General features: G+C 56.1%; 8 protein-coding genes across 8 annotated transcripts; 7 read left to right on the forward strand and 1 right to left on the reverse strand.

The window, feature by feature from the left end:
• Positions 1-156: 156 nt before the first annotated feature.
• ColSpa_03360 (meiotically up-regulated gene 84 protein) lies at positions 157-894 on the forward strand (the record flags this gene model as incomplete). The annotated part of the gene is made up of 1 exon (XM_049269572.1): positions 157-894. One exon carries the CDS (start codon positions 157-159, stop codon positions 892-894), a length of 738 nt encoding a protein of 245 aa, XP_049125529.1.
• Positions 895-1320: 426 nt separating this feature from the next.
• Positions 1321-2800, forward strand: ColSpa_03361 (actin-related protein 4; the record flags this gene model as incomplete). Its single annotated transcript, XM_049269573.1, has 2 exons — positions 1321-1375; positions 1434-2800. The coding sequence occupies 2 exons, from the start codon at positions 1321-1323 to the stop codon at positions 2798-2800; spliced, it is 1422 nt and encodes a 473-aa protein (XP_049125530.1).
• A 1574-nt stretch (positions 2801-4374) lies between these two features.
• On the forward strand, positions 4375-8121 carry ColSpa_03362 (putative transcriptional regulatory protein; the record flags this gene model as incomplete). Its single annotated transcript, XM_049269574.1, has 1 exon — positions 4375-8121. One exon carries the CDS (start codon positions 4375-4377, stop codon positions 8119-8121), a length of 3747 nt encoding a protein of 1248 aa, XP_049125531.1.
• Positions 8122-15632: 7511 nt separating this feature from the next.
• On the forward strand, positions 15633-16187 carry ColSpa_03363 (uncharacterized protein; the record flags this gene model as incomplete). The annotated part of the gene is made up of 1 exon (XM_049269575.1): positions 15633-16187. The coding sequence occupies one exon, from the start codon at positions 15633-15635 to the stop codon at positions 16185-16187; it is 555 nt and encodes a 184-aa protein (XP_049125532.1).
• Positions 16188-17050: 863 nt separating this feature from the next.
• On the forward strand, positions 17051-17965 carry ColSpa_03364 (uncharacterized protein; the record flags this gene model as incomplete). The annotated part of the gene is made up of 1 exon (XM_049269576.1): positions 17051-17965. One exon carries the CDS (start codon positions 17051-17053, stop codon positions 17963-17965), a length of 915 nt encoding a protein of 304 aa, XP_049125533.1.
• A 2182-nt stretch (positions 17966-20147) lies between these two features.
• ColSpa_03365 (uncharacterized protein) lies at positions 20148-20773 on the forward strand (the record flags this gene model as incomplete). The annotated part of the gene is made up of 2 exons (XM_049269577.1): positions 20148-20252; positions 20324-20773. The coding sequence occupies 2 exons, from the start codon at positions 20148-20150 to the stop codon at positions 20771-20773; spliced, it is 555 nt and encodes a 184-aa protein (XP_049125534.1).
• A 446-nt stretch (positions 20774-21219) lies between these two features.
• ColSpa_03366 (uncharacterized protein) lies at positions 21220-21693 on the reverse strand (the record flags this gene model as incomplete). The annotated part of the gene is made up of 1 exon (XM_049269578.1): positions 21220-21693. The coding sequence occupies one exon, from the start codon at positions 21691-21693 to the stop codon at positions 21220-21222; it is 474 nt and encodes a 157-aa protein (XP_049125535.1).
• A 1474-nt stretch (positions 21694-23167) lies between these two features.
• On the forward strand, positions 23168-26229 carry ColSpa_03367 (alanine--tRNA ligase; the record flags this gene model as incomplete). The annotated part of the gene is made up of 3 exons (XM_049269579.1): positions 23168-23246; positions 23389-26000; positions 26053-26229. The coding sequence occupies 3 exons, from the start codon at positions 23168-23170 to the stop codon at positions 26227-26229; spliced, it is 2868 nt and encodes a 955-aa protein (XP_049125536.1).
• Between the last annotated feature and the right edge of the window lie 844 nt (positions 26230-27073).

Consider the following 27073-nt stretch of genomic DNA (forward strand, 5'->3'; position numbering starts at 1 on the left):
GTCCACATCCCGGGAAGGAGTGGAACCGACGGGGTCGATTCCAGATTGCAGCTGGAGATGGCCTGGGGAAATCGCAATTCTGCCACTTGCAACACCACTTCCATACTGCCGCATCATTGACAGCAGAGCCCCGACTGCTCGGGCCTCCCGCCCAAAATGTCACTCTCGTCAGACGAAGAAGACCTAGTCCTGTCAGACAACCAATCCTTTGCATCCGAGTCAAGCGACGGCGAGGAGCTGCCCCCACGACCCCTGCATCACAACTACTTTGCACCCCCCTTCTACGGTCGCCCGCCGACCCCTCTACCACCCTCGCCGTCACTGACGTCGCTCCTGCGCCCTTCGCGACCGACGACCCCCGATGCCTCCGACGATGACTTTGAGCCCGTCCCTCGCGCATCGCCGCAGGTACCGACCTATGAGTACTACGGCTTCGTGCTATACCTCTTCTCGACCCTGACCTTCCTCGTCTACTTGCTATGGTCCTACCTCCCTTCGCCCTTTCTGCACGCTTTGGGCATCGAATACTACCCGAACCGGTGGTGGTCGCTGGCGATCCCCGCCTTCCTGACAATGCTGGGCGTGTACATCTACATCGCGCTCGCGGCGTACAACACGGAGATCTTGACGCTACCGCTGAGCTCCATCGAGACAGTCGTCGACGACGCCTCCAAGGTCGGGGTGATTGATAGCAAAGGGCGGCTGAGGGATGGGCCGAAGAGAAGGTCGAGGGACAAAAGGGATAACCGGCTGCCAGGGGGAGGCTATAATTGGAAGAATATATGGAACGAAGGGACGGATGCTGTGATGGATATCCCGCTGGCCGGTGCTTGCGAAGTGCTATATGGAGAAGGGCGGGATTTTGAGTCAGAAGATGAGTATATTGTTACATGATGCTTGAGATTGACAGAACACCTTGATTTGAAGAGTTTTTGAAATACATAAGATACCCCTTGATGCGCCTCCACCTGTATGTTCTGCACCTATGAATGTATGTAAAATGATGTTTCCGAGATCAGATACAGTCATCTCCGTGGTAAAACAACGCTGTGGCCCAAGTGTCGGGATGCGCACTATCAATTTGCGGGCAACTTTGTCTCGGTGAGTAGCGCACACCGAGAGCTCGTACAGTGTGTCGCGCTACGACACGGTGGGGTGTGGCTGGAGTCTCAGCCTTGCACCTTCCGCCAACCACCGCGCCAAATTCTGTCAAGACGCGACCTTCAATCGGGTGCAGCATCGCAACAACCCACCACACCGCCCTCGAACCATCCCAATCATCTCGGTGGATTGTCGAATTGCATCTACAAGCCGAAAAAAATGTCGCAACAACCGCTGTCATCGTCGGTCCAGCCGACCGACATTTACGGAGGAGGTAAGAAGGCCATTTTCGCTCCACGGTGCGCGTCGCGCAATCTAATGATCGCGAACAGATGAGGTCTCCGCTCTGGTCCTCGACCCAGGCTACTGCACCACCCGTGCTGGCTTTGCAGGCGAAGACGTTCCCAAGTCCGTTTTCCCGTCCTTCTACGGCCGCGTCGGCTCTTCCGATGCCCCGACCACTGTCTTCGGCGACGAGTGCCTGATTCCTCGCGCCGACCTCGAGGTGCGCAATTACATGTCGCGCGATAGCGTCGTCGAAGACTGGGATGTCGCCAACAAGCTCTGGGAGCACATGCTCATCACGCGCCTCCAACCCGCGCGCCCTACCCCCCCGTCCAAGAACGGTCTCAATGACGACCCCAAGGAGGAAGTCGAAGGCGCGGCCAACGGCGACATCGACGTCGCTATGGAGGATGTAGAGGCACAGGAGAAGGCCCTGCAAGAGAACCCGCTTCTGATGACTGAGGCGCCGTGGAACAATGCCAAGTCCAGAGAGAAGGCTATTGAGATCATCATGGAGAACTGGGGCTGCCCTGCTTTCTGGCTTAGCCGAACGCCTGTACTGGCTGCTTTCGCCGCCGGTAAGGCTAGCGCTCTCGTCATCGACGTCGGCGGCTCCAACACATCTGTGACAGCGATTCACGACGGCATGGTCCTTAAGCGATCCATTCAGAAGTCTCCTGTCGGTGGTCTGTGGCTGTCGTCCCAGATCCGTAGTCTCTGGGAGACCTCGGAGCCCAAGATCGAGCCCATCCCTACGTTCATGGTCGAGAACAAGACCCCTGTCGACGCTGGTGCTCCTCCCCAATTCAAGCAGCGCCAATTCGGCTTCTCCATCACTGATTCGTTCCGCGCCTACGAGGACGAGCGTCTCATCACGGAGTTCAAGGAATCAGTGGTTGAGACCTGGCGCGGGCCCGGCAAGTACACCATGCCTCAGAACGAGGACTTCGCCAAGACCCAACCCGGTCGCGTCTTCGAGTTCCCCAACGGCGCCAACCAGATGTGGCGCGAGCAGCGATACAAGGTTTCGGAAGGCATGTGGGACGAGACAGCGGCGTTCCCTACCAATGAGGAATTCCGCATCAACAAGTCCCAGACAATCCCCGAGTTGATTCGCGCCGCTCTGAACGCCGTCGATGTCGACTTGCGACCCAACCTTCTCGGTAACATTGTCGTTACCGGCAGCACCAGCTTGCTCAACGGCTTCAACGACCGCCTGAACAACGAGCTCACGGCCATGTACCCTGGCCTTAAGATCAAGATTCACGCCGCCGGCCTCTCTAGCGAGCGTCGCTTCGGTGCCTGGATCGGCGGCAGTATCCTGGCCAGCTTGGGTACCTTCCACCAGATGTGGATCTCGCGCAAGGAGTACGAGGAGAACGGTGTCAGCATCGTCGAGAAGCGCTGCAAGTAAACGCAGTGACTGTCGAGAGAACATTCAGTTGGAAACGGGAAGCAGGAGTATGGCGGAAGGGTCATCGTTCGCGTTTACGCGTTACTAAAGAAGGGCGTACGGAGTTTGCAAAAAAGGCTTTTTCTGATAATCACAGAGGGAGGGCGTCAAAAGATTACGCATCAAAACCGTTGTGAAGGGATGCCACCTGTACGTGTATGCAACCGTCCCTTGGATGGGGCTAGATAACTTCTACGGAATACACAAAAGTGTCAAACAAGCTAGGTCCTGGTCAGCTACGTTTGGGTGCTGTATTTTGTCAATGTGAGGACCTCTCGCCCTTCACTTGGATTGGTGAGGGACGCTTGCACTCTGCCACTGCCTGAATAGAGGCAAATTTGCAGGGCGAGGGAATCAGGCGACTGTCGAAGTGGGCAGAAGAGGAATGCACAGGAAAGTAAGGTACTTACCATCAATTATGCATGCCATAGCCAGTTGATGCCATGACCGATACAGTAGCCGCCGCCATAGACGCTACTTAGGATTCAAGCTGTGGTCCAAATGACGAGGACGACCGCTTTGATTGGCAACATGTCGCGGTTTGAGGAGCGGAAGGTTTCATTTCAGGGTGCGAGATGCCAGACTTTGGTGTTGGTAAGCTTTTTGTTCGCCGTGGTTCAGCAAACACACTCGATATCATCAAGGACCACTCTCCGTCACCGACTGTAATATACTTTTCTCCTGAGTGTGTGGGTGATTTTCAAGTACCTTTTTCTCGTTTCACCTCTTGATCTTCTTACTATTGTCATGGTAGTAAGTTTGCAACCTCTTCACATCGTTCTTTCGACTCTTGAAGGCAGCGACTGGTTGCTTCGTCGTGTAAGTGAGCAAGGCCCACCGACTCCTCTTTCCGCGCTCAGCCACTACCTCACACCTTGCACCTCCGTCTCCCACGTCTCGACTACAAGAACAAGCCAACTTCAACTCATTTAACAACGACCAAGGGTTTCCCAAGATAGCTAGCCAACAATAACAGTCATTCTTTGGCACATGTCTGTCTTGCTATTGCAGCGTCGACCAAGTATCGATCAACATCTGATTTCACTTCCGAAAACGAACACAACATTGACATCTAATAAAGGCAACGCTCCCTTTTGCATCAATCCGCCGATTATCATCGCATCGCCCATACCTTCGGTGGAAGGCAGGCGGGACCTGCCTCAGCTCGCTGTTGATTTTAGGTATGGCAGAAACAGCCCCAGCAGTCTCGGCCGGGGTAAAACGGGGAGGCACGGACCACGAAACATGGCTGCCTTCAATAACGCAAACTGATTGGCTGACATATCACGCCTCAGGCATCCTTGCAGAAATCGCACCTGAGTCACCCAAATTTCTGCGGCTCTACGTGAACTTTCCCTCCTGCTTCCCCAGAGCCGACCGACGCGTCGCCCCATCGACTTCACGAGCTTCCCCCCAACGAACGCAGCCCTTGACGCATCGCCAACGACAATTTGAGGCATGGTATAGGTCTGGAAACGGTCGGCGCACAGTATCGGAGGTGCCAGAGGGGCGATATTCGTGCAAACATCGACAACATGGGCGCCGAAACTCCCAAGTCCCCGCCTCGTAGCGAGGCAGCTCAAAAGACCCAGGACGCGCAGGACGACGAGCAGATAGAACGAACCTTGAGCCAGCTCCAGAATGGCGGTGATTTAGGCATAACTATCGATGACACGCCCTTCGACCAGTCTGGGAAAGCGGACGACGCCCAAGACTTTGAAGATATCAGCGATGATGACCTTCCGGATGAAGAGGAAGGCAACGTCGCCACTTCCTTGTCCGTTCCAGGCCTCACCGATGACGGAGGTACGAGTAACGACACCGATGACCTGTTTGGTGATGGCCCTTCCTCCCCGATTGAGGCGCCTGGCCCTCCATCACCAGCTCCTCACGTTCACGATCTCGATGATGCCGATGCGTCGCAATACCGAGACATCAATTTCGACCCCGAGCCTGGCTACGAGGCCGCCAACCAGGATCCCGAGATTCCCGCACCCGCAGAGACTGCCGAAGATCTAGTCAAACAAGCCTGGCCGACTTGGCAAAAGGGTGTCATATTGAAATGGAACGAACTTCTGCCGCCCAAGAAGGCTCGATGGATCGAGAAGAAACCTGCCAAGAAGCCCAAGACGCTTATGTTCTCTAAACTCACGTTGGATCTGGCTGCCGACCAAGAGAAGCTCTTCCGCATCCCCGGACCCGCCACTGTGACTCGGAAGCAACGCCGGATTGACGACGACTCTAAAGGGCTTGTGACGTGCGCCTGGCAGGAATCCTCGGATGAGGCTGAGGCGGAAGAATTCAATCTCGAGCAGGAGTCAGACTCGGAGGCAGTGGCTGGATTCACACTTCAGGACATTGAGATGGTGTGCGATGACTGGTCCATTCGCATCGAGCAGGCCGAGCAAGACTTCAATAACCAGCAGGCCCAAGAAGCAGCGGCCGAGGCCGCAGCAGCAGCATCTCTCAAGCGCGCTCATGATGATGCCTTCGACTTCGACTGGGAGGCGGAGTTCCTTGAAGACGAAGAACCAAAGCCGCAGCCACGGAAGAAGACGCGTCCTCCGCCGCCAAAGGGTCTACCCGAAATCCCTCGATTCACGGCACCTTCCTTCGACTCCTTCGAGGATGTGACCAAGCGCGCATCCAAGCGTGTTATTCTTGACCTGAACGACCCTTACCTAATCTTGGAAGAAGCCGAATCACAGCGCGGCCCCAAACGCCAGCGTGTTGAGCACAAGATGACGCGTATGGCCAATGGCCACATGAGACCTGACTTGTCATCTCGCTTCAACATGTCCAACGACGATGCGTACGAGGCGCTCAAGGAGAATCATCAGCACAAGGTCAGAGCGACTCTGGGCAACCTTGCTGTTGAGCACAGCATGCCGGCTCTCAAACTCGCATGGCCCTTCTACAAGGTTAAGCTGGACATTCGCAGAGATGGTTTCCATCGTCCTCACTTCAAGTTCGGCAAACATGAGCGTCAGACGATCAGGTTCAGCAAGCTGGGCTTCCACAAGCGCAAGACGATGAAGGGCAAGGCACACGAAGTCTTCAGAACGACCAAGGATTTGGGCATCACGGACAACTCTACAGCAGTACTATTCGAGTATTGCGAGAGAACACCCCCAGTACTCTCCAACTTTGGTATGGGAAACCGTGTCATCAACTACTACCGCAAAAAGAAGGTGGACGACGAGGAGACACCACCGAAGATGGACATTGGCGAGTCACACGTTCTGCTGCCCGAGGACAGGTCACCATTCGCCATCTTCGGCGAAGTCGAAGTTGGGCAGACAATGCCCACTCTGCACAATCAAATGTATCGGGCACCCATCTTCAAACACAAGCCGCGGTCCACCGATTTCCTGTGCGTCCGGAGTTCAACGGGTGTCGATGGATCTAGCTGGTACCTGCACAAGATCGATCATCTTTACGTGGTTGGCCAGACGTTCCCTTCCGTCGAGGTTCCGGGTCCTCACTCGAGGAAGGTTACCAATGCCTCCAAAAACAGAATCAAGATGATATCATACCGCATGATGAGAAGAAATGAGTACAACTTGGTCAACCTATCAGAGGTGACGAAGCACATTGCCGATAGCACGGATGCCCAAAACAGGCAAAAGCTGAAGGAGTTCCTCGTCTACGCCAAGGTTGAGAAAGGCCTTTGGGGGTTGAGACCGAATGAACAACTGATGGATGAAAATTCCATCCGTGCCATGATCAAGCCTGAAGACGTATGCTTGATTGACGGTATGCAGCTTGGCATGCAAATGCTGGAAGATGCAGGGTTCGACCCTAATAACGTCAATCTTGAGGAGGAGAACGAAGAACCTGCCGAGGAAGACGACGAGGAACGCACTGGCGCAGGCACCGCCAAGGGCAGCAAAAAGGCTGCTGAGAAGAACGAAGAGAAATTGGCCGACAAGATGGCGCCATGGAAGACCAGTAAAGCCTTCATTGATGCGTGCGCTGGCAAGGCCATGCTCAAGCTTCACGGACAGGGAGACCCGACTGGCCACGGCCTTGGTTTCAGTTTCATTAGGACTTCAATGAAGGGCGGCTATATCGAGACCGTCCAAAAGGGTGGTTCTCACACCACTGCGGCTGACGCCATGGCAGCGCATCCGGACACCCAGCGTATGAAGAACGGACACGCTTACAACGTCAAAGAACAAGAACAAATGTACAGAAAGGGCATACGCGAAATCTGGGACAAGCAAAAGTCTAGTCTGGAGGACGGCACAGAAAAAGACGATGACCTTGTCGTCCCTCCGCCGCCAGATGAAGACGACCGATTCAATCCTCAGAGAGCTCAGACCCCCGCGCACGCTGACGAAGGAATGAGTCAAATCACTGGCCTGACAACCTCCACAAGTCGGAACCAACGAAAGAAGCTCAAGATTACCCGAGAGGTCCTCAACGAGCATGGCGCAGTGGAGCAAAAGGTCATCATTATTGAAGACCCTGTCATTATAGACCGATACATCAAGAGAAAGAAGGAGTTGGAGTTGGAGGATTTCAAGTACGAACTCCCGCCACGGTTCCCTTGTCCCCACCCCCTTTCAGGTCTATCCTTCAATATTCATGCGTTCCCCGCTCACATAATCATGTGTCTAGTATCTACGAAGGACGACCCACCGGAGTCGCTGACGACGACCGACGTCGCCTGGTTGAGTACGCAATATCCTTCAGTAGATGCTGAACACTTGATTGACCACCTGACAGAATTGATAAGGAGCTCGAACGGCTCAACAGAAACAAGCAGCGCCGTATCGGACGAGAGCAACAAAAAGGACTCCACCGATCGAAGAGCGGGACCGACGCCGGGTCTCCCGAAGCAGACCGGGCTGCCACTGGTACTACCCGAAAGTGTGCCAATTGTGGACAGGTCGGACACATCAAGACCAACAAAAAGTATTGCTCCCTTTCCTTTTCCTCTACCTCCCCGGCCAACCTCGGATCTCAAGAGCATGTTCAGACGTGGGGGAAACCTTCGGTTTGTTCTGCAACGCAAGTTCCTGCTCAAACGTCGGAGGATGCCAGTTGGCTCCAAGGCAGCACCAACCGGGTTAAGGCAAACAAGCGACGAGCTGCACAAGCCTACGAGCCGCGAATCTATAAGCTCAAGGGCCAAGCAGCCAAGTGCGAAGGTGCCAGCGGCGTCCAAGGGACAGGCAAAAGAGCCCCCAAAACCCAAGCCCAAAAAGTACAAGTACAATAGGTACACCCACAAGCCGTACTGGCACGACGGCACCGGCAAGAGCAGGGCTATATGATCATTCCGTAGTTCGGATGTTTTCCGCCCTGGCACCATTATCCGTCTCTTACTCGGGGATCGTTTCCTTCTGTTTTTTTCGTCTTCAATTCCTTTCCCACTCACTTTTTCATATTCGATCTTTCCGTACACGTTTGACTAACATTCGCAAAGGCTTTGTCCTATGCTCAACGGCACGATGAAAACCGACAACGGCATCGCGGAACACGGCGGCTTCGGTACCTACAATGCCCCAGCGACCGGCGCCGGCTCGCCCGGACAATGAATGCTTTGTGATGACGCCGAGTTCGGACGACAAACCTTGGCAGTTGTCAGAAGCCACAATGGACCAGACGTTGCAGCGTCACACACCAAATTATGGCCGAGGAACCGGACAGCCGGTAGCTGTTTCCGGCGGCTAACAATGAATGACCAGCGGCTCCTGCAGCTGGTCGCTTAACTGCCGACGAACATTCCAGAACAGGGAATGTCCCCACAGTCAACCGTCCCGGGATGCTAAGAATAGGGCCATGCCAAGAGATGTACGCAAGGGGATCAGGCACAACGACCAAGCCGAGATCGATGCCGAAGAACATTTATCCTATTGCGTGCGAGGGTTTGGGGCGAGAAGACTTCAGACGTGACGTTTGACCGGACACTCCCCATTTGGAATCATGCATTTGACAATCGAGGGAGGATATGGAACTGGGAACCAACTTCTGGGCTTGGAATTTTGGACTGGGTTGATGGACATGTATTACTGGACGGCAAAGAATGGATCGCTCTCCTAGGTCGCGCAAAAATTGAGGCCGAAGAGGGTTTGGCAAGCGGTTAAGAAAGCATGTAATGATGCATCGGCACGGCGTCTGGCGTTGTTAAGTTTAGCCACAACCGCGAAACGTGGGCAGCTAATCATACAAGGAATCGTTCAGCAAATGACTCTAATCTCGGCAACAAAAGTGTCGTAGCTCCGTAGTGAAAGGGCACAAGGCTAGCTAATCATGGCCGGATATCCTGGTTGATATGCAGCTCTTGCCCGTGAAGGTGTGTGTGTGTGTGTGTGTGTGGGATGGTGGGTAGGCGGTGGGTAGGCCGCGAGGGCAACCACACATGAATACAAGGAACCTCGCAGAGCGGCTAGCATTACCTAGACCGACACGGGGAGGGATGTCTGGTTTGCAATAGAAACAAGAGGCGGCACGGCCTGCGAAGTGACATGGATTCAGCAGACGGGAAGATGGGCAGTGGGGGGTTCGTTGTCTGTGAGAGAGACTCGAGCCTTGTGCGCCGGCGCTGCCAGATTGGCGAATCGGGCAAAAGAACAGCTACACAGACGTCTGACCGTGCCAAATGAGAGGGGAAGGATGACGGGCGGAAGCGGCCTCGATCGATGTTGGCAACCCCAGTGGCACGAGGGAGGGACAGGACAGGACCTGGACGGGGGAAAACGTCATGTACGGGGGTAAGGAGATGCCGGAACAATGCCAAGGGCCTGACGTGATGACGGGAGACAAAAGCGGCGGCCCAAGCGGCCGAAAAAGAACCCCAGGGTTTTTTTCACTTGTCCGCTTGTCAGTTTCGACGTTACTTTGAGAGGGACCGGTGGAAGGGAAGCGAGAAGAAGGTTGGGGACGCCGTTTGTGGTAGATTGAGGGAGTCGGATGAGGAGTGGGCTGGGTTGCCCGGTCAATGAATCAGGCAGTCCTGCCAGTTAGTATGGATGGATGCCTTTCGGGTTGCAGAGAGAGAGAGAGAGCAGCATGTGGTTGACGATGGCTGTGGTTGGGTGATACACAGGGAGAGCAGGGCCAAGAAACCGAGGTGTGAGAAAGAAGCAGCGTAAGACACAAGCGGTGGATACAGACTACCCACAAAAGCGCGGGATGAAGGGGGTCAATTGGTACGGACCAAGGTATGGTCGCGTGGCTGCGGAGCGCGTCTCTCCCTTCCCCTTCCCCTTCCCCTCCCTCCATGCGGGTGTTGCTGAATGCTAAAAATAGGATATTTTTAGAAACCGCTGCAGCAAGGATGCAGTGGACGACACCGAGGTGACAGGAACGGGGTAGGGATTCCAAGGGAAACAAGCATGCAACAGCCCAATCGGCTTTCGGTCTGCGCCCAGGAACGTCCGTCCTAGCCCTCTAGCGACATGCACGCCGACCTCACACCGTCACAAAAGATGATGCGTGTGTGTGGGTGCGCGCGTGTGTGCGCGTGGGCGAGAGATGACTGCGGCAATGAGGCTCCAAGAGGCTCTTTTCTCTTCGCGGCTGCGCTACGGAGTCAGACATGGCACTCGGCGCGGCGTGATGTGACGTTGAGGACAAGCATTCCAAGCATTTCTTTCGTCCTGCCACCGGCCCCGAATAGATTGGTGTCATGTCGTTGTGAGAAGCCGGCGCTTAACTCAATCATACGGTTAATTTGAGAGGTGGGATGGCGTCGGGGGATGGGACGGGTGAAGGGGCGACTGCGGCGATGTGGGCCACACTTATCTTAAACTTCTCGGATGATTTGGTCCACAGGCCAAAGGAGGCGAGTAATTTTGCCGTAAGCTATCTAGACAAAGGTGCGTCTATGCCGATATGTTGCAGAGAAACCCGCGGCAAGTGCTAATTCGGGCGTTTGGTTAATGGTTCGCGGCAGCCCGATATAGCTGCATGTGGAGAGGATAATCTCATTGGCTCCCGGCCTCTCCTGGGACTCGCCTTTTCGCGTTCGTCGTCTAACAGCTACGGTAGCAGACTTGTCTGGACGGAGAGACAGCGAACCGCGAAGCCAGAGACCGTTTCCAAAGAAGAATTGGGTCGCGGTCGAGAATTGGCAGTTTTGGGGGACATTTAGCCAAAAGCCAAGCCCTATGTCGTCTCGAAGCTTGACAGCCAACTAAGTTGGACGAGCTGCACATGTGCCACACGGGCGGGGCCGATAACGTTTTCTCGAACATCAAGACAGAGGTAGCAGCTCCGGTCCTCAGTTCTCCAGCCCTGTAATCAAAGACAGAGAGAGTGCGATAGTGGGCGTAGGGCATCATCAACGGTGGGGGAGTGATCTAATTCGAGATGATGGGCGACTGGGTTCGTTGGACAGCCGCGGGATGTGCGTAAGGGGGTTTGTGAAGCGAAGCGAAGCGAGAGATCTACGGCTCAGCACCATGGGAGCGGACGGACGTTGTCAAATGGCCGCGGCCGACATGGCAGTTGGGATGCAACCCCGACGGGAATGCTGCATCATCCTAAGAGATGGGTAGGGTTTCTATTGGGCACCCGTCCTGGCGGGGGAATAGTGCGTCGCGAGGGGCCGGTATCTAGCCCTCTTCGCACCATGACCTCAGGTGTGGGAGGAGGTCAGATAGACATCCTGGGGTACCTGGTTGAGAGGCGCTGGTTTGGGGTAGCTGCTAAGTGTCCGTTTGGTGATGGCCTCGCCTCGTCGTCGGCCAGGGGTAGGACACGGTACTTGGACGAAGGGAAGGGTTGTTGAGAGCCAGAAAGAAAGGCGGGAAGGAAGAAAAGGGGGGCGAAACACAACGGGACCGTAACGCAGGAGTCGTCGACGCCAAGATTGCCCTCGAACTCAATTGTCCGACCTGAAATGCGGTACTGAATGGCGGGACCTGATATCGAGAGGGCTGAGTTGGTTTTGCTACAATGGAGAATGGATGGCAGATTGGTTTCCGCCTTGGTAAGGCGGCCTGTGCTCTCGGCGCGCGCTCTCCCCCCTGTGTCCCCTTGGCCCAATGCCCGTGCCTGAATCCGGACTCAAGAGTCCGTTCCTGCGTTCCTGCACCGGCGGCGGCGACGGCGGCGGCGCGGCTGTGGTGGGGATAGAGGCTCGACATGCGGCCCGGGCACGTTGTTTGCTTACTGGGCGACAGCTCCCCCTTTCTCCCTCATGGCCTTACGGCGTTATGCTTTCCTGCTTGGGTGTACAGATTGGGCAGTTGGGTCATCCGACCGACGGGAGAGTTTGGGGTGGGTGGACAATGACCGCGGATGAGTGATTATGATGATGCTCCTAACGTCGTTCAGGGAGGAATGGCAAGGTCCAGGGGGGGGAGGAGCCCGGTACAAAGTTCCGGCGTCGGTCGGGGTCTACTCGACGGTCAAGGTCGAGGCTTGCGGGATGTCAATGCTCAATGCTCTCCGGTTTGATCTGGGCCTGAACGTGGGCCTGGACCTGAGCTGGGCTGGGTGGTATGACGGTGGTGGTGTTGGTCTGGTGCTGGTGCTGGTGTTGGTGCTAGTGGTGGTGGTTTCTCCAGGCTCGAAAATGGGTCGCTTATTGCGCCGGAACCATCCTCGCAGTATCCGCAGTTGTAGAGTCGCGGCGGCCCGCACGCACCTCACGCCGACTAAACGTCAGATGTCTCGACGACACCTGCCACATGTATCTTTTCTGCAGCGTCTCACTAGCGGCAGGACCGTCGCGATGGTGGCCGGTACCTTACTCGGCCTAGCCTAGTACAAGGGGCCCCCCCAGACCCTGAGACAGTGCGCGGGACGCCGGTGGAGATTGCGATCGCACACGGTGCTCACTGGGCGATATCTGGCGGGAGTCTACAGTGTACAGAGTCCGTCTCACGTCTCATCCTCATTCCCTGCCTCTTCAGTCTGTCGTTTCACGAGCGTCCGCAACGGCCACCAGGACCCCCGTCATAAAAACGCTCGCACCAAGAGTCCTCGAGACCTTGCCTTGTCGGTGGTAGCGAGAAAGAAGGTGAGGTGTGCTACGGGCGCAAGCGAGGTGAGGGCAGGACCAACTAGCTGCTACCTACCTGGAGATAGATGAGGATGACTGAGAAGGAGGTGTGGTCCACTCTGCATCTGGTGCACTTCACATGGCAGGGCCTGGAGACAAGAAGAGGGCCGCTGGCCCGCCGTTCTGCTTCTGCTTCTGGACGCGACAGGGTAATTGGAGTATTGCCCCCGGTCCCGTCTTCTTCCTCCTTTCCTTCCCCCTTCCCCTTCTTGCTCGCGTCTCGTCCCTTTCCTTCCCACCCAGTGATTCGTTCACCACCCCCATCCCCTGTCACTTTTTTTTCCCCCAAGCCGTTGGCTTTCTGCTGCTGCTGCTGATGCTGCGCTGCCCCCTCGTGCTGCTCCCGCTTTCCGACTTTCTGTTCCCGCATCCTCACTGGACCATCTCTGGCTACACACTCTCCCTCACCCTCACACTCGCTCTCGCTGCTTGCCTTGCCCTGCCTCGCGACTGGTACCACCTGCATGTACTTGCTTGCCGACTGAGGTGTGTCAACCGTACCTACTGCACCGCGCCGCCGCTGCACTGCACCTAGTGTAAACTGCTGCTCCCCTCCACCACCCACTCACTCCCATCATTATTTTTTTCCCCCTTCCCTCCTTCACTGTCCTGTCTTCCCGCACCCAGAAAACGTGAACACGATCGCGTCTATTATTAGAATCATCCACGCCAGATTCAGCCCCATCAACCTGCACCTCGCAACGCCTGTCCATCCCAGAACCTGTCGCATCTGCACTTGTAATGGGATTAATGTACGTTCTTGATGCGTCCTCTCCGTCTGCTTTCTCCCCCTGCTCCGACAACCTTTGTTTGCATCCGCTTCAAATACCGTTGATCCCGGGATGCGCTGCCCTGCACATGCCCAGTTTGACTGACGCATCACCAGTTCGCACCGACACCCCACGAGACAGGCCATCTAGATAAAAGCGATCAGCCCGCCCCGGCCGAACTTTTGTTTCCACTCGCTCCGTTGATCAGCCAAGCTTGCTCCGACAAGACATATCCAGCTCCATCCCCGAGCTTCGACGAGTCTCCCCGCTCCTCGACACCCTTCCCCTCCCAAGACCAGTCGACGCACCCTCAACCGCAACGACTGAGACCTCGCCGCCGTCGCGCCATCGCCAATCGGCACCCAGGTCGCTCGCCTCGACATCACCATCAGCCCGGTACTGCCGCGCCTCGTCGCCTTACGCGTATCCCTCGACGGCTCGCTAGAGCATCTGGATCAAGATGGGACGCAGAAAGATTGAGATCAAAGCCATCAAGGATGACAGAAACCGCTCTGTGTAAGCTCGCCGCCCCTCGATGACCCTCGCGCCCTCCGGTTCTCGCTGACTCGTCTTGCCTATAGCACCTTTTTGAAGAGAAAGGGTGGTCTGTTCAAGAAGGCGCATGAGCTTTCTGTTCTGTGCTCCGTCGACGTTGCCGTCTTCATCTTCGGCAGCAACAAGAAGCTGTACGAGTACTCTTCCACAGACATGCGGGAGATGATCACCAGATACACATACGTAAGCCCTCCACCTACTCACCAGTCGCAAACGCGGAATCCTGACCCATTGTGCAGCATGGTGGCCCCAACGAGCACAAGGGCCCCTCGGACTTCAACGGCGGCAACGATGAGGACGAAGACGAGGACCCCGAAGGCACCCCGCCGCAGGACGCTCAGATGATCCCTCCTCATTTCCAAGGACAACAGCCTTTCCCTCACATGCGTCACCACACACCGTCGGCGTCTCCTCCTATTCCGAACGGCATGTCCTTTCAACAGCACCCGGGTCATCCAGTGCAACGCGGCCACACGCCGCAGCCTGGCATGGGATCGCGTCCTGGTTCTCGACAAGACATTCGCCGCATAGGGCCGAACATGGGCCCTCAGCCTGTTGGTCCTCCTGGATCTCAGCAACCTCCCGTCAACGGCTTCGCCTACATGCCGAACCCGGCCATCTATAACCCTCAGAACCAACCCAACATGCCGCCAAACATGCCTCATGGGCTCCCACCGCAGCATGGCCCTCAATACCCTCGTACCCGTCCAACCACCACCCCCCGCACATGCAACAGTACATGGAAGACCAGCGCCGCTCCATGCCGCCCAGCTACCCGCAACAGCAGGGCCAGCAAGGGCCTGGGCCTCAAGTTTCTCGGATCTCGCCGTCTCCGCCACAGCCTCCCACTCAGCAACTGCCGCCGCAACAGCCTCAGATCACGCCCCCGCCGCCACAACCCCAGCAGCTCGAGCCTCAGCAACAGCAGCAACAGTCGCCTCAGCCTCAGCAACAGCAACAGCAACAGCCGCAACCCTCGCACTCTCAACAACAGCAGCAACAGTCCCAGGCCCCGCCGCCGCAGTCCCGAGACACAGCGATGCCCGCGCCAATGGAACCGCGATCGGAGCAACAAGAGAGACAGCCGCCACTACTGAACACGGACAGCGCGATTAAGAAGCTACCACAGCGCAAGCAGCACAGCATCTTCACGCCCATCGACGAGAACCGTTCCATCTTATCTCAGCATCTGGCCTCGTTTGCGTCCGAGCAGAGCAGTATCAAGACTGAACCCAATCGCCCCCCGTTCCCTGATCAGAACAGCATCAAGGTTGAGGGCAATCGGTCTCAGTCTGTCGATGTTGGCGCGGTGTCCCGGACCAACGGTTCTACAACATCCCCGCCCCTACCTCCACGGGCCAGCACTCAATCTCTAAACAAAACTCGCAACATCTCCGTATCGTCCATTCCAGAGACAACGTTTACTCCACCGTCTCGCACCAATAGCATGAAGCTTGGAGGCAGTGCGCGGCCACGTTTGAGGGTGGAGATCCCCGACGAACCTTCAGATGGCGGTAGCGCAACTGCCGAGTCAAACTCTCCTCGCAACTCAACCGATACCACATCCCAGACGACTCGGCGCCACGCATCCGATTCGCAGTCTTCAGGCATGGTGCTGCCGCCGCCATCTCCGTCAGCCCAAACACTGTTGTCGGCTGGCGCCACGGGCCCGCCAAACCCGTTTGCTCGTCCACCACCGCAGCAAAACAATAACATGAATATCGACACTCCGGTGTCCGCTCTACCATCCCGATTCCTGAACAACGAGTTTTTACCCAGTCCCAGCAGCTTCTACCCGGAATGGTATTCGCGCGGTGGTAGCGACAGCAACACGCTGCCTAGCCCGTTGAACTTTGCGACTCCCGTTGTCGGCTCAGGCCCCAGTTTCTTGAGAGACGATAACACGAGCACGAAGCGCAAGAGTCCCGAGATCAGCACGAATGGACCACACGAGGGTCCCGAGGTTGGCAATGAGCCCAAGAGGGTGCGGGTCGATTCTTGATACCACTTTTCTTCTTCATTTTCGCCGCTTTGTCTGTACCATTCATCTGCATTCTGGCCTTTTTGGGACCATTTATGGAGTGTAGTTGGTTCTATGATACCTCTTTCCTTTTCACTTCACGGCATTAGCGACACGTAGGATATTTAGTCTACATTCTCTTCTATATCTCCGTGCCGGCGGAGGATTACGCTGCATCGACAGGCGCAAAACGGGTCATGGACGAGAGTACTGCTTTGTTTTTTGTTTTGTTTTTCCCTCTCTTTTTGTTTCGACTTCGGGTTTGATGGAGGACTGCTCTTCAACTTCGAAATATCTCCGGGTTCGGAATGTGCATACGGACATGTGAAATGACTGGAAGCAAGGAAAACTGGCCTGCAGCTAGAGGTGGAGGACCAAAGGGGCGTTTGGTTTCAATCCTGTAGTATACTTGGGCAGTGGCTGGATAGTTTGAATAAGTCGTCGATCTGCATCTTTACGTGCCCGTCTATCGTGAGACATGACTTGCAGATAAGCCAAGGACTTGGCGCCAGTGACTTTGAGATCGCCTTGCGGCGCGGTGTGACTCGCAACTACACGCGCGATGAATTCGTGTTTTGTGATTCAAATCCTTGAACTTGGCGTTGTGGTAGGTGTTGATTTTTTAGGGTCGATGGTTCAGAAAGTTGTGCATCATCATTTTGTTCATTACTGCGGCAGCCATGACCGATCGGGAACCGTCCAACAACACCTACCGAAACCCACATCGGCCATACGGCCCTCATCCCGTTTCACCACTCTGCCGCAGCTAGAGGAAGACATTGTCAACATCACGTATTTGAATTGAAAAGGACGGGTTTCACGCACGAGGTAGCCAGCTGCACACAATGTTCACGCCTGCCGCAAAGCGAAGGCGGGTCGACACCGCCAACGAGACGCTCAGGAAACCCTTCAAGTCGCCTATGGTGCGGGACCGCGAAGAGCAAGTTGCGGGGCCTGCCGCTACCGAAGATACTACAGCGTCATCTCCGCAGCTGAAGCCGAAAGGAGCTACCCGTGCGGGCCCGGATTCGGGTGTAGGCCCGCGTGGCACTACGGCCACCACGAGACCTCGGGGAGTCGGAACCCAGATGACGACGCCGGCGAAGCAGGCGGCCACGCCTACGCGCCGGCCATTCAGCGTGCCAAGACCGCAGCTACACCCCGGGGCGTCCCCTTCACCACTGAGAACAGGTTTTCACGGGGTCGCCAGGCCGGTCACGAAAGGCGGTGTTTCAGTGCCAGGCAGTAAGAGCACGAGGGAGGCCGAGGGTAGGGAGGAGATTCTCCGGCAGGCTGGGCGGATCCGTGGCGGAGGCGAGGGCGAGACGGACGAGGAGCTTCTTGAGTTGATTGAGAAATGGAGGGCGGCGAGCCGGATCGCGGCAGAGGAGGTGTTTGAAGGGTCTCGGGAGAGGGTAGAGGGGATGGGCGGGCTGAAGGCCTGGAGGAGGGCCCGGAGGGAAGATGGGGTCAGGTTTGCGGAGAGGATGAGGGAGGAGGATGGCGAAGGGAGGGGCCGTGGGCATGGGGACGAGGGCGTTGAGGAGTCGTCGCCGGGACATGTGGAAGAGGAGGATGGTCGCGAGGCGCGTGAAGATGACGACGGCGAGGACGAGGCGAGCACTGCAACCCGGCTACGAGGGGAGCGAAGTACTGACGATCAGCAGGAGTTTACCATGGGTACGATGCTCAGAAGTATGAATATCAGCTTCGATATCATTGGGTACGACGAGGACACCGGGTGGTGGAGGGACGGGTGAGCTACGAACGGCCGCCACTTTGAGCGATCGTCAGTCATGGCTCCTGTCGGCATTACGCGCAAGAATCGTAGCCGAGTGCCCGACGCGTTGCGGAAGCACACACACGCCACTCTCGACGTCTGAACGACTCGGGTTTCGGCTCGACCAGCTCGGACTTCCATCGCAGATCAACCGAAGCTGGGAGGGCTTGGGTACGAAAAGGGCAACGACAACGTCTCGTGCGAACTCGTCCCCATGCAGCCCCCTATCATCTTGAGTTTCTTCCAAGTCGAGGGCCATTGGCGGTTCTCGGGCCTTGAACCGAGTTGGTGGCTGAGGTGTTCAAGCATACATCTTAAAGCTGCGTATGGCGGGCAGAAAGCCCAGCCCTACGCCCTAGAGAGAGAAGCAGACTAAACTATATTCTAGGCTTTCTTTTCGGCAAGCTTATATGTCTAATTGTCTGATGTGGTTAAAAGAAGATGGGTGGGTGGACAGGGAGAGGTGTGAAGGGGGAGGAGAAGAAGGAGTTCAGAATTGTGAGGAGTTGACGATGAACAAGGGTCTACCCGACTCCACGACTACAGCCCCATATATCCGTCTCTTGAGATCAAGCTTCGTCTCTACGCTCGTCCCTCACTAAGCCTTACTGTTTCCCAACCTTGCTCAACTATGGAGCCCGGGCCCTGACGTACGCGGTACCTATTGTTGGGTATGAATGGACGGTCAGCCCCTCCAGCGTTGTTCTCGTCTTAGTGAACTATGGTGAACTATGAGCCGGCTGACGAGGACGTGTGGCTGATGCAGATCAATTGATCCGATCTTGCCGTAGAAGGCCAGGGAAAGATGGGCTACTCCGTGATGCACCGTCGAGGCTTGAGTATGCCACGGGCATGGCAGATATGGTTGCTTACGGGTGCTTACCGGCATCCGCGTACGTTAACACCAGTGCTATTACGTGAGGGATTCGGAAGGATCCAGTAAGAGACGGCGAGACAGGAGGGTATTACCATGGTGACGAGGAGAAGGAGGAAGGGAAACCACGACAAGTTTTCTCTGGGCTTGTATTCTTCACTGCCACAACCCGAGCACGAAATGTTTAATGAATCTCGGCTGCCAAAGTGTTTCGGCGAGCCCATTGGATTCGTCGGGCAGGAGAAAAACAAGAGGGGGGATCGACGGGCGAATGCGATAGGGAGCCTCACATAAGTTGCTTCAAAGCGCGCGCGGGGCCAGCACCGCCCAGTCCTCTTCCCGTGCCCCTACCGCGATGAACGGGAAGAGTTGCGGCTGCTTCCAGACAGGCGTGACCAATTTCTTTTGGCGATGGTTGCGGCGTGGGCCCTCAAGCCGCCGGGCCCACGACTCACGGTGGGTGCTGGCAATGTTTGGCCGTTTGTGTTTGCGAGTGTTGTGCTCGTCACGGCCTGCAAGGCTTGTGTGGTGTGTCGTGTGGTCGCCGGTGATGTGTGTGTGTGTGTGTGTGTGTGTGTGTGTGTGTGTGTGTGTGTGTGTGTGTGTGTGTGCTTTCCAGAATGGCCTGCTGAGCCGTCACGTCGTTCGGGACCCGAGAGGGATGAAACGACTCTGATGCTTCAGTGCTGCCGCAGAATTGCACACGAACCGCCGTCGTCACACTCCCCAACGACCTCTCGCTGGACCCTTTCAGCCGATCGGGACCAATGAGGGGGCCCGCTGCCTATGCACCCCAACCTCCAAGACTCCACCCCCTGTGCGCCCGTGGAAAACAGAGTTAGCGATGCCGGCACCCATGTCCGAGCATAACCATAGAGATGATGTGGACACTAGGTGGCTGGCAGGCCTCCCGACCTCTCTGGACGATTCTTCTTAGATTTCCTCTGGTTTCCTGGTCGACTTTTCTCGTTTTGAGTGATTCAAATAAAGCATCCACCCGCTGCGTCTCAAAGTCTTGGCAAAACTAGTAACCGTACACTCTTTTCTCTTTCCACGACTACACCGCTACCCTTGCTTGTCGGTAGTTCGAACAGCAGCTGTGCTTAGTCTTATTTCGGCGTAGTTGATCTGCAGCCTCCAAATACCCTCCCGACGGAACTAAACATAGACGATACAAAGTGCGGCTCCGAACAAGCTCGACTTTCGGCGCGGGAACCGTAGGGAAACGGGGCTGGAATTTAGACACAAAGGGGGAGGAACAGAGAGGCCGAGAACCGCACACATCACGATGGACACCCACTTGATCGCTCGGCAGACTGTCGTCAACCCCAACGAACTCCCACCCGGCTGGGTCATCCAGAACGGGCGGGCGATTCCATGGTGGTACAGTCGGGTAAGTCACATCACCTCACACTCCTTCTCCCCTCACCATGAGACCGCCATGGCTCTAACAGACCTCAACAGACGGGCGTCATCGTCAAGTGGTCCGTCTTCCTGGGCTTCACGACGCTCTTTGCCGCCTTCCTCATCATCGGCTACGCCCACGGCAAGCGCCGCATGAAGAAGGGCCTCCTCCCTCTGGGCTACCACCGCTGGCTCTTCAGCCGCGCCCAGCTCGCCCGCGTCGACAGCCGCTACGCGTGGCCCGCCGCCTCCTACAACACCTACCGCCCAGAGTACTACAACACCCACCCGCAGGCCCAGGCCGGCGGCTACTACGGCATGCAGGGGATGCCGCCGCCGACCTACGACCCCAACGCCGCGAGGCCGCCCATGTACGCGCCGCCCGACGGCGGGTCCAAGGTCGACCCGTCCCAGGAGTTCGGCGTCACGCCCCCCGCAGGCCCGCCGCCGCCGCAGGCTGCCGTTGCCGCGAACCACACCGGGCAGTCTTACCCGTACAGGGCGCAGTGAGCGAGAGGCGCGGGGAGTGGGCGGTGCGTCGTTTTGTTGTTGCGTTTGCGTTTTAAAGCGGGTTTTTGAATAGGGACGTGTTGCTCATTGCCGGTTCAAGATGAGATCCAAGATGAGATGAGGTTGAGGATACATCAAGACACAGATTAGGACGGGAACCGTCAAGACTTGAAGGGGTTCACCGTATAGAGGCTGCAAGGTCTCACATGCATCGAGGCGGGACGTCACATACACCGGGGACTGGATGCCTTGGCTTAAACTCTTGTATATTGTACAACATAGCAATATTCCTTGCCAATACGATTCGAAATGATACCATTAAAACGCCTTGATGGCCCCGGCTAGGAAATGCCGTGGGTCCCTTTGCACCGATTCGTCCCTGTTCGTGGCGGCCGTGGGCATCGTGATAAATATAAGAGATTACTTGCCTTGTTTCTTTCCTCCTCCTAATCCATGTCCATGGCGTCGGGGTCGTAGTCTACAGGAGCCGACGTCTCGGTCGGGGTTGGAGGATCAGGTATGATTGCGTCCACCGGCTGCTGGGGATCGGGGACGAGGGCACCTACGGGCTGCTGAGAGAAGAACGGCGGCGGCATCTGCACCGGCGCGCCTCTGCCCTCACGTTCGAGTCGCTGCCTCTCGCGCATGCGGGCCCGGGACTCGACAATGGCCTTGCGGACGCTGTCTTGCTCGGGTGGGACGGTCAGAGACGTGGGTTCGTTGTACAACACCACCTGCATGCCAGCAAGCTCGCCGTCGTTGTTGGCTAGAATGGAGGGTGGAATGCGCGTGGCGCGCAGGTGCTTCTCAATGTTCGGCAGGAAGACGAGCTTGCCATCGTCGGGCTCGCTCTCGGAAGAGGAGATCTCGTCGTCGATGTTGTAGATGTAGACCTTGTGCTTGGTGTCGTCAAGCTGCATCGCTTCCTCATCGGACGGTGGTGGTTTGCGATCACGACGGCGGCGACGGCTAGTGGGGAGGTGGATGGCGATGAAGCTGTGGGCACAACATTTGGTGTCATGGACGATGGAGCCGGCTCCTCAACTGGGACATAAAGTTTCTGGCCATTCTTCTCTGCATGCAGTGTCAGCATCAAAAAAAAACAAGCCAAGAAAGCTTACTCGTGTTTGGGTCTTACCTAGATTCAACAGACTGAGTCTTTTGGACAAACGTTCGTTGTCTTGGGACTCAGCTTTTCTTTTGCGCCTTAGCTGCCTCGCCTGTTGATGTTGGTGCTGATCCGGCTCCAGCGCGTGGGAGGGAGATTGCGCCCCGTGCAGCAGCATATTTCGGCGACTTTCTGCTGGAACTTTCTCTTGCGCGTCTTGTCTTTCACCCAATCCTTTCCGGCTGCACCCTCCAAGCTTTACTACCAACTCCCTTTTCGCAAGGCTGCGGACCCAACGACGCCAACGACAACAGACAACGACCAAAAACTGAGACGATGGTTAATTAATCGCGACCCCGAAGCGGCCACTAAAATCGCAGTAAAGAGAGACACGACAGGAGCAGCTGAGCAGTAGCAACAGCAGCAGCAGAGTACACAAGGCGCCACCAATCGGAACTGGTAGCCGAGATTGAGAGTGAGGTGGGAAGAGTTGCGGTACGGTTTAATCTCGAGTCGCCGTTTTCGGAAGGGTAGGGAATACCCCGTCGCGGAGTGAAGAACGCAGTCTCAAAGTCAATCTGAAATACAGATGCCGCTGGCTTGGTAACAACAGTCTTTTGCTGCCAAGACACGAAAGATAGCGCGTTTGTTGCTTGCTCGCTTTTCTGCGGCGAAGCGGCGAAGGCAGAGAGGTTCGCTCGAGAACAAGAAGTGAGAAAAGAAGAGGAGAAAGAGGAGACGTTCTGCCCTCTCTGCGCAGTTCAATTCGTCTGGTCCAGGTGGTTGTATTTGAGGGGGAAAGGGAAGTCAGTGGAATGACTAGAGGTGCTTCTGTGCTCGTACGAGGGGTGCGGGCGCGTTCACTGGCGCTCAGCTGTGGCGGATGGCCCTGGTTGGGGAGCTCTGGCGCTTTTGTACTGGCTTTGACTCATTCCTGGCGGGCTTGTAGAAGTTTCTACGAAAGCGCCGGGCCAGAGGACCCCCCGACGCCTCCCCTACCACGTCTGCGTCCGCATCCGCTCCCGCTATCGCTGCCCCTCCTACCCCGAAGCAATGCGAATGCAGCTGCCGCGCTAACGAGCTGCCCACCCCGCCAGAAGAGTCACAGCTGTGCCGACCCTGATAAAACGTCCACCTCCACATCAACAACCATAACCTCTTTCTGCTGGACTCGAGCGTCGGTCGGATCCCAGACAAATACCCTTACGCCGTCTGGACTCATCGCATCGAGTGCTATCTTCCCGCAGAGGCGTTTCCACTCAACTTCGACATTGCCCACTGCAGTCATGGCTGAGCCAAAGTGGCCCGGCGCCGTCGTGCGCAAGACTTTCCTCGAATTCTTTGAGAAGAGGGGCCACACTATCGGTACGATATCACCAACTCTCCCAGCAGCACCACAACCTAGCATTGTTATAGACCTTGCATCTATGGTGCTTCGTCTTGCGGCCGTTCCGTATTCATCCACTTGCATCGTCTCAGTTGGCTGACTTGTCCTGCTTTATCACAGTGCCCTCCTCCTCCGTTGTCCCTCACAATGACCCCACCTTGCTCTTCACCAATGCGGGCATGAACCAATTCAAGCCCATTTTCCTCGGAACGATCTCCAAGGCGGACCCCATGTACCCTCTGAAGCGTGCGACCGACACCCAGAAGTGCATTCGTGCCGGTGGCAAGCACAACGATCTCGACGATGTCGGCAAGGACAGCTACCACCACACCTTCTTCGAGATGTTGGGCAACTGGTCTTTTGGAGACTATTTCAAGAAAGAGGCCATTGAGATGTCTTGGGAACTTTTGACCAAGGTTTACGGCCTGGACCCTTCCCGGCTGTATGTCACCTACTTCGAGGGCAACCCTGACATGGGTCTCGAGCCCGACCTGGAGGCCAAGGGCTTGTGGCAATCTGTTGGTGTCCCCGACGACCACATCCTGCCTGGCAACATGAAGGACAACTTTTGGGAGATGGGTGACCAAGGCCCTTGCGGACCTTGCAGTGAAGTGCACTACGACAAGATTGGCGGCCGCAACGCCTCCGACTTGGTCAACCAGGATGACCCCATGGTCGTTGAGATCTGGAACAACGTTTTCATCCAGTACGACCGCCAGCCCGATAGATCCCTGAAGTCCCTGCCCGCCAAGCACGTCGATACCGGTATGGGCTTTGAGCGTCTTGTGTCTGCTCTCCAGAACACCGTCTCCAACTACGCTACCGATATCTTCACCCCTCTGTTCAAGAGAATAGAGGAGGTCACCGGCGCCAGGCCGTACACTGATAAGTACGGCGCTGATGATGTTGACGGCATTGACACCGCTTACCGTGTCATTGCTGACCACATCCGTCTTTTGACCTTCTCCATGTCCGACGGTGCTGTTCCGAACAACGACGGTCGCGGATACGTTGTGCGCCGAGTCCTGCGTCGCGGTGTTCGTTATGCTCGCAAATACTTTAACGCCGAGATCGGCTCCTTCTTCTCCAAGATTCTTCCTGCTCTTGTGGACCAGATGGGCGAGCAATTCCCCGAAATCGTCAAGAAGCAACAGGATATCAGGGAGATCCTGGACGAGGAAGAAGAGGCCTTTGCCCGTACCCTTGACCGTGGTGAGGCCCAGTTTGAGAAGTACGCCAACGCTGCCATCAAGAAGGGCGAGAAGAAGCTCTCTGGCGCTGAGGTGTGGAGACTTTACGACACCTTTGGATTCCCTGTGGATCTGACCAAGCTGATGGCTGAGGAGCGTAAGCTTGAGATTGACGACGAGGAGGTCAAGGCTGCCCAAGACAAGGCCCGTGAGGCCAGCAAAGTCGTCAAGAACTCTGTCCAGACTTTTGCAAAGCTCAACGTCCACCAAATTGCCGAGCTCGAGCAACAGCTAAACGTTGCGAGAACCGACGATGAGGCCAAGTTCATCAAGGGTGACTCCAAGGCCAAGGTGCAGTTGATCTACGACGGCAAAGGCTTTGTCAAGTCGACCAAGGATATTGCTGAGAACACTCCTCTTGGTCTGTTGCTGGACAAGACCAACTTCTATGCCGAGTCTGGCGGTCAAGTCGCTGATACTGGACGCATTGTCATTGACGATGTTGCCGAGTTCAAGGTCCTGGACGTGCAGAACTACGGAGGTTACATTGTTCACAACGGTTATCTCGAGTACGGCACGTTGTCTTCTGGCAACGAGGTCATCTGCGAGTACGATGAGCTGAGGAGATCCCCCATTCGCAACAACCACACTGGTACTCACATTCTCAACCACTCTCTTCGGGAAGTCCTCGGTGACGACATTAACCAGAAGGGCTCTCTGGTCGACAACGAGAAGTTGCGTTTCGACTTTTCCCACAAGACGGGTGTAACCATTCCTGAGCTGAAGAAGATTGAGGACTTCTCCAACTCTTACATCCGCCAGAACGGCAAGATCTATGCCAAGGAAGTGGATCTTGACCTGGCCAAGGGAATTGAGGGCGTTCGCGCAGTGTTTGGCGAGACATACCCCAACCCCGTCCGTGTTGTGTCCGTCGGTGTTGATGTCGACACCCTGCTTGCCAACCCCAAGAACCCTGAATGGCGCAAGGTCAGCGTCGAGTTCTGCGGCGGTACGCACGTCGAGCAGACCGGTCTGATCAAGGACCTCATCATCGTTGAGGAGAGCGGTATTGCCAAGGGTATCCGCCGCATCATCGCCTACACTGGTGACGCTGCGCATCAAGTGCAGCGTGAGGCCGATGAGTTCTCCAAGCGTCTTGATGCCCTCGAGGGGCTGCCTTTTGGCCCTGAAAAGGAGCAGGAGATCAAGACGACCCAGCACGCTCTCAACCAGCTGACCATCTCCACCCTCACCAAGGAGGACATCAAGAAGCGCTTCGACAAGATTGTCAAGTCTGTTACGGATGAGCAGAAGAAGCGCCAGAAGGCCGAGGCTAAGACTGCGCTCGATACCGTGGTCGCCCACTTCGACAAGAACAAGGACTCCAAGTGGTTCGTCGGCCAGCTCCCTATTTCTGCCAACGCCAAGGCTATTGGTGAGGTTGTCAAGCACTTCCAGTCCAAGGACAAGGAGCGCTCTGTCTACCTCTTTGGTGGAAGCAAGAACGAGGGCTCCGTTGCCCACGGTGTCTATGTTGGAACTGTAAGTTGTCACTGGAAAGTTTGCTGTGAATTGAAGCTAATTCGGCCTCTAGCACCTGTCTTCCCAGGGTGTGACCGCCGAGCAATGGGCCGCTCAGGTCAGTGGAATTGTTGGAGGCAAGTCCGGAGGCAAGGAACCTACTCGTCAAGGACAGGGCACCAATGCCGAGAACTTGGAGGAGGCTGTCGCCACGGCGGAGAAGTGGCTCAAGGAGAAGCTCAACATTTGAGCATGACACGAGATTCCCGCTTGCGTGCTGTAGAAGCATGTCTTGCAAAAAACTATTTACTTTATAACGGGGACTAGATGGACACAAACATGGGCGGTACGTTTACGTTGTGATCTGGGGGGGTGATCGCACAGGAGTAGTTCACCGAGATATCAAAAGCTTGTTCCCCTCACCTTGTTGTGTGTTTTGGAGTAAGATCAATCAGGCAAGGAAAATAAAGTTCACAAAAAAATACAAGCCATTGCGGATGTATTCCGCGGCCTAAGGGGTATATCCTTTCTATGTGTGTTTATACAGTTACCAGCACGCTGGCGTTCTCGTAGTAGCTGAGCAGAGGGTTCTCCCCGCTGCGCGTCTGGGTGTCCTCGAGGAACGCCCATCGCTTCATGAAATCACCATGCGACGTGAGCCTCGTGAGCTTGCCGGTGATCGCCTGGTACATGACTTCCATGGTTTGAAAATCTGTCGGGAACATGATATCAAAGTAGCCTTGGTGGACCTGCGCAGCTGGTCAGCATTTCTCATCCGGGTTAGTAGGACATAATGGCAACTTACCAAGGGCGTAGTCACAGGCACTGTCTTGCGCTCATACCGCGTCTGGACCACGGGCGCATTGAGGCCCCGGATAGCGTCCGGTAGGGAGTGGAAGTCGCTCGTGACGAGGCGGTGGGCGGGGAAGTACTTCTCCAGGACGTCAAAGAACTGCATCAGGCGTGTGGGGATGTACTCGGGCTCCGAGAGGTTCGGCATCAGCGGCATGCGCGACTTGAGGGTGCGCAGCATGCGGTTTGCCGGGTAGGGGGTCGGGTAGCGGCCTCCCGTGGCGGCGTGGCGGACGCGGAGG

The sequence above is a fragment of the Colletotrichum spaethianum genome (assembly GCF_022836535.1).
Source record: "Colletotrichum spaethianum MAFF 239500 DNA, contig06, whole genome shotgun sequence".
Classification (NCBI taxonomy): Eukaryota; Fungi; Ascomycota; class Sordariomycetes; order Glomerellales; family Glomerellaceae; genus Colletotrichum; species Colletotrichum spaethianum.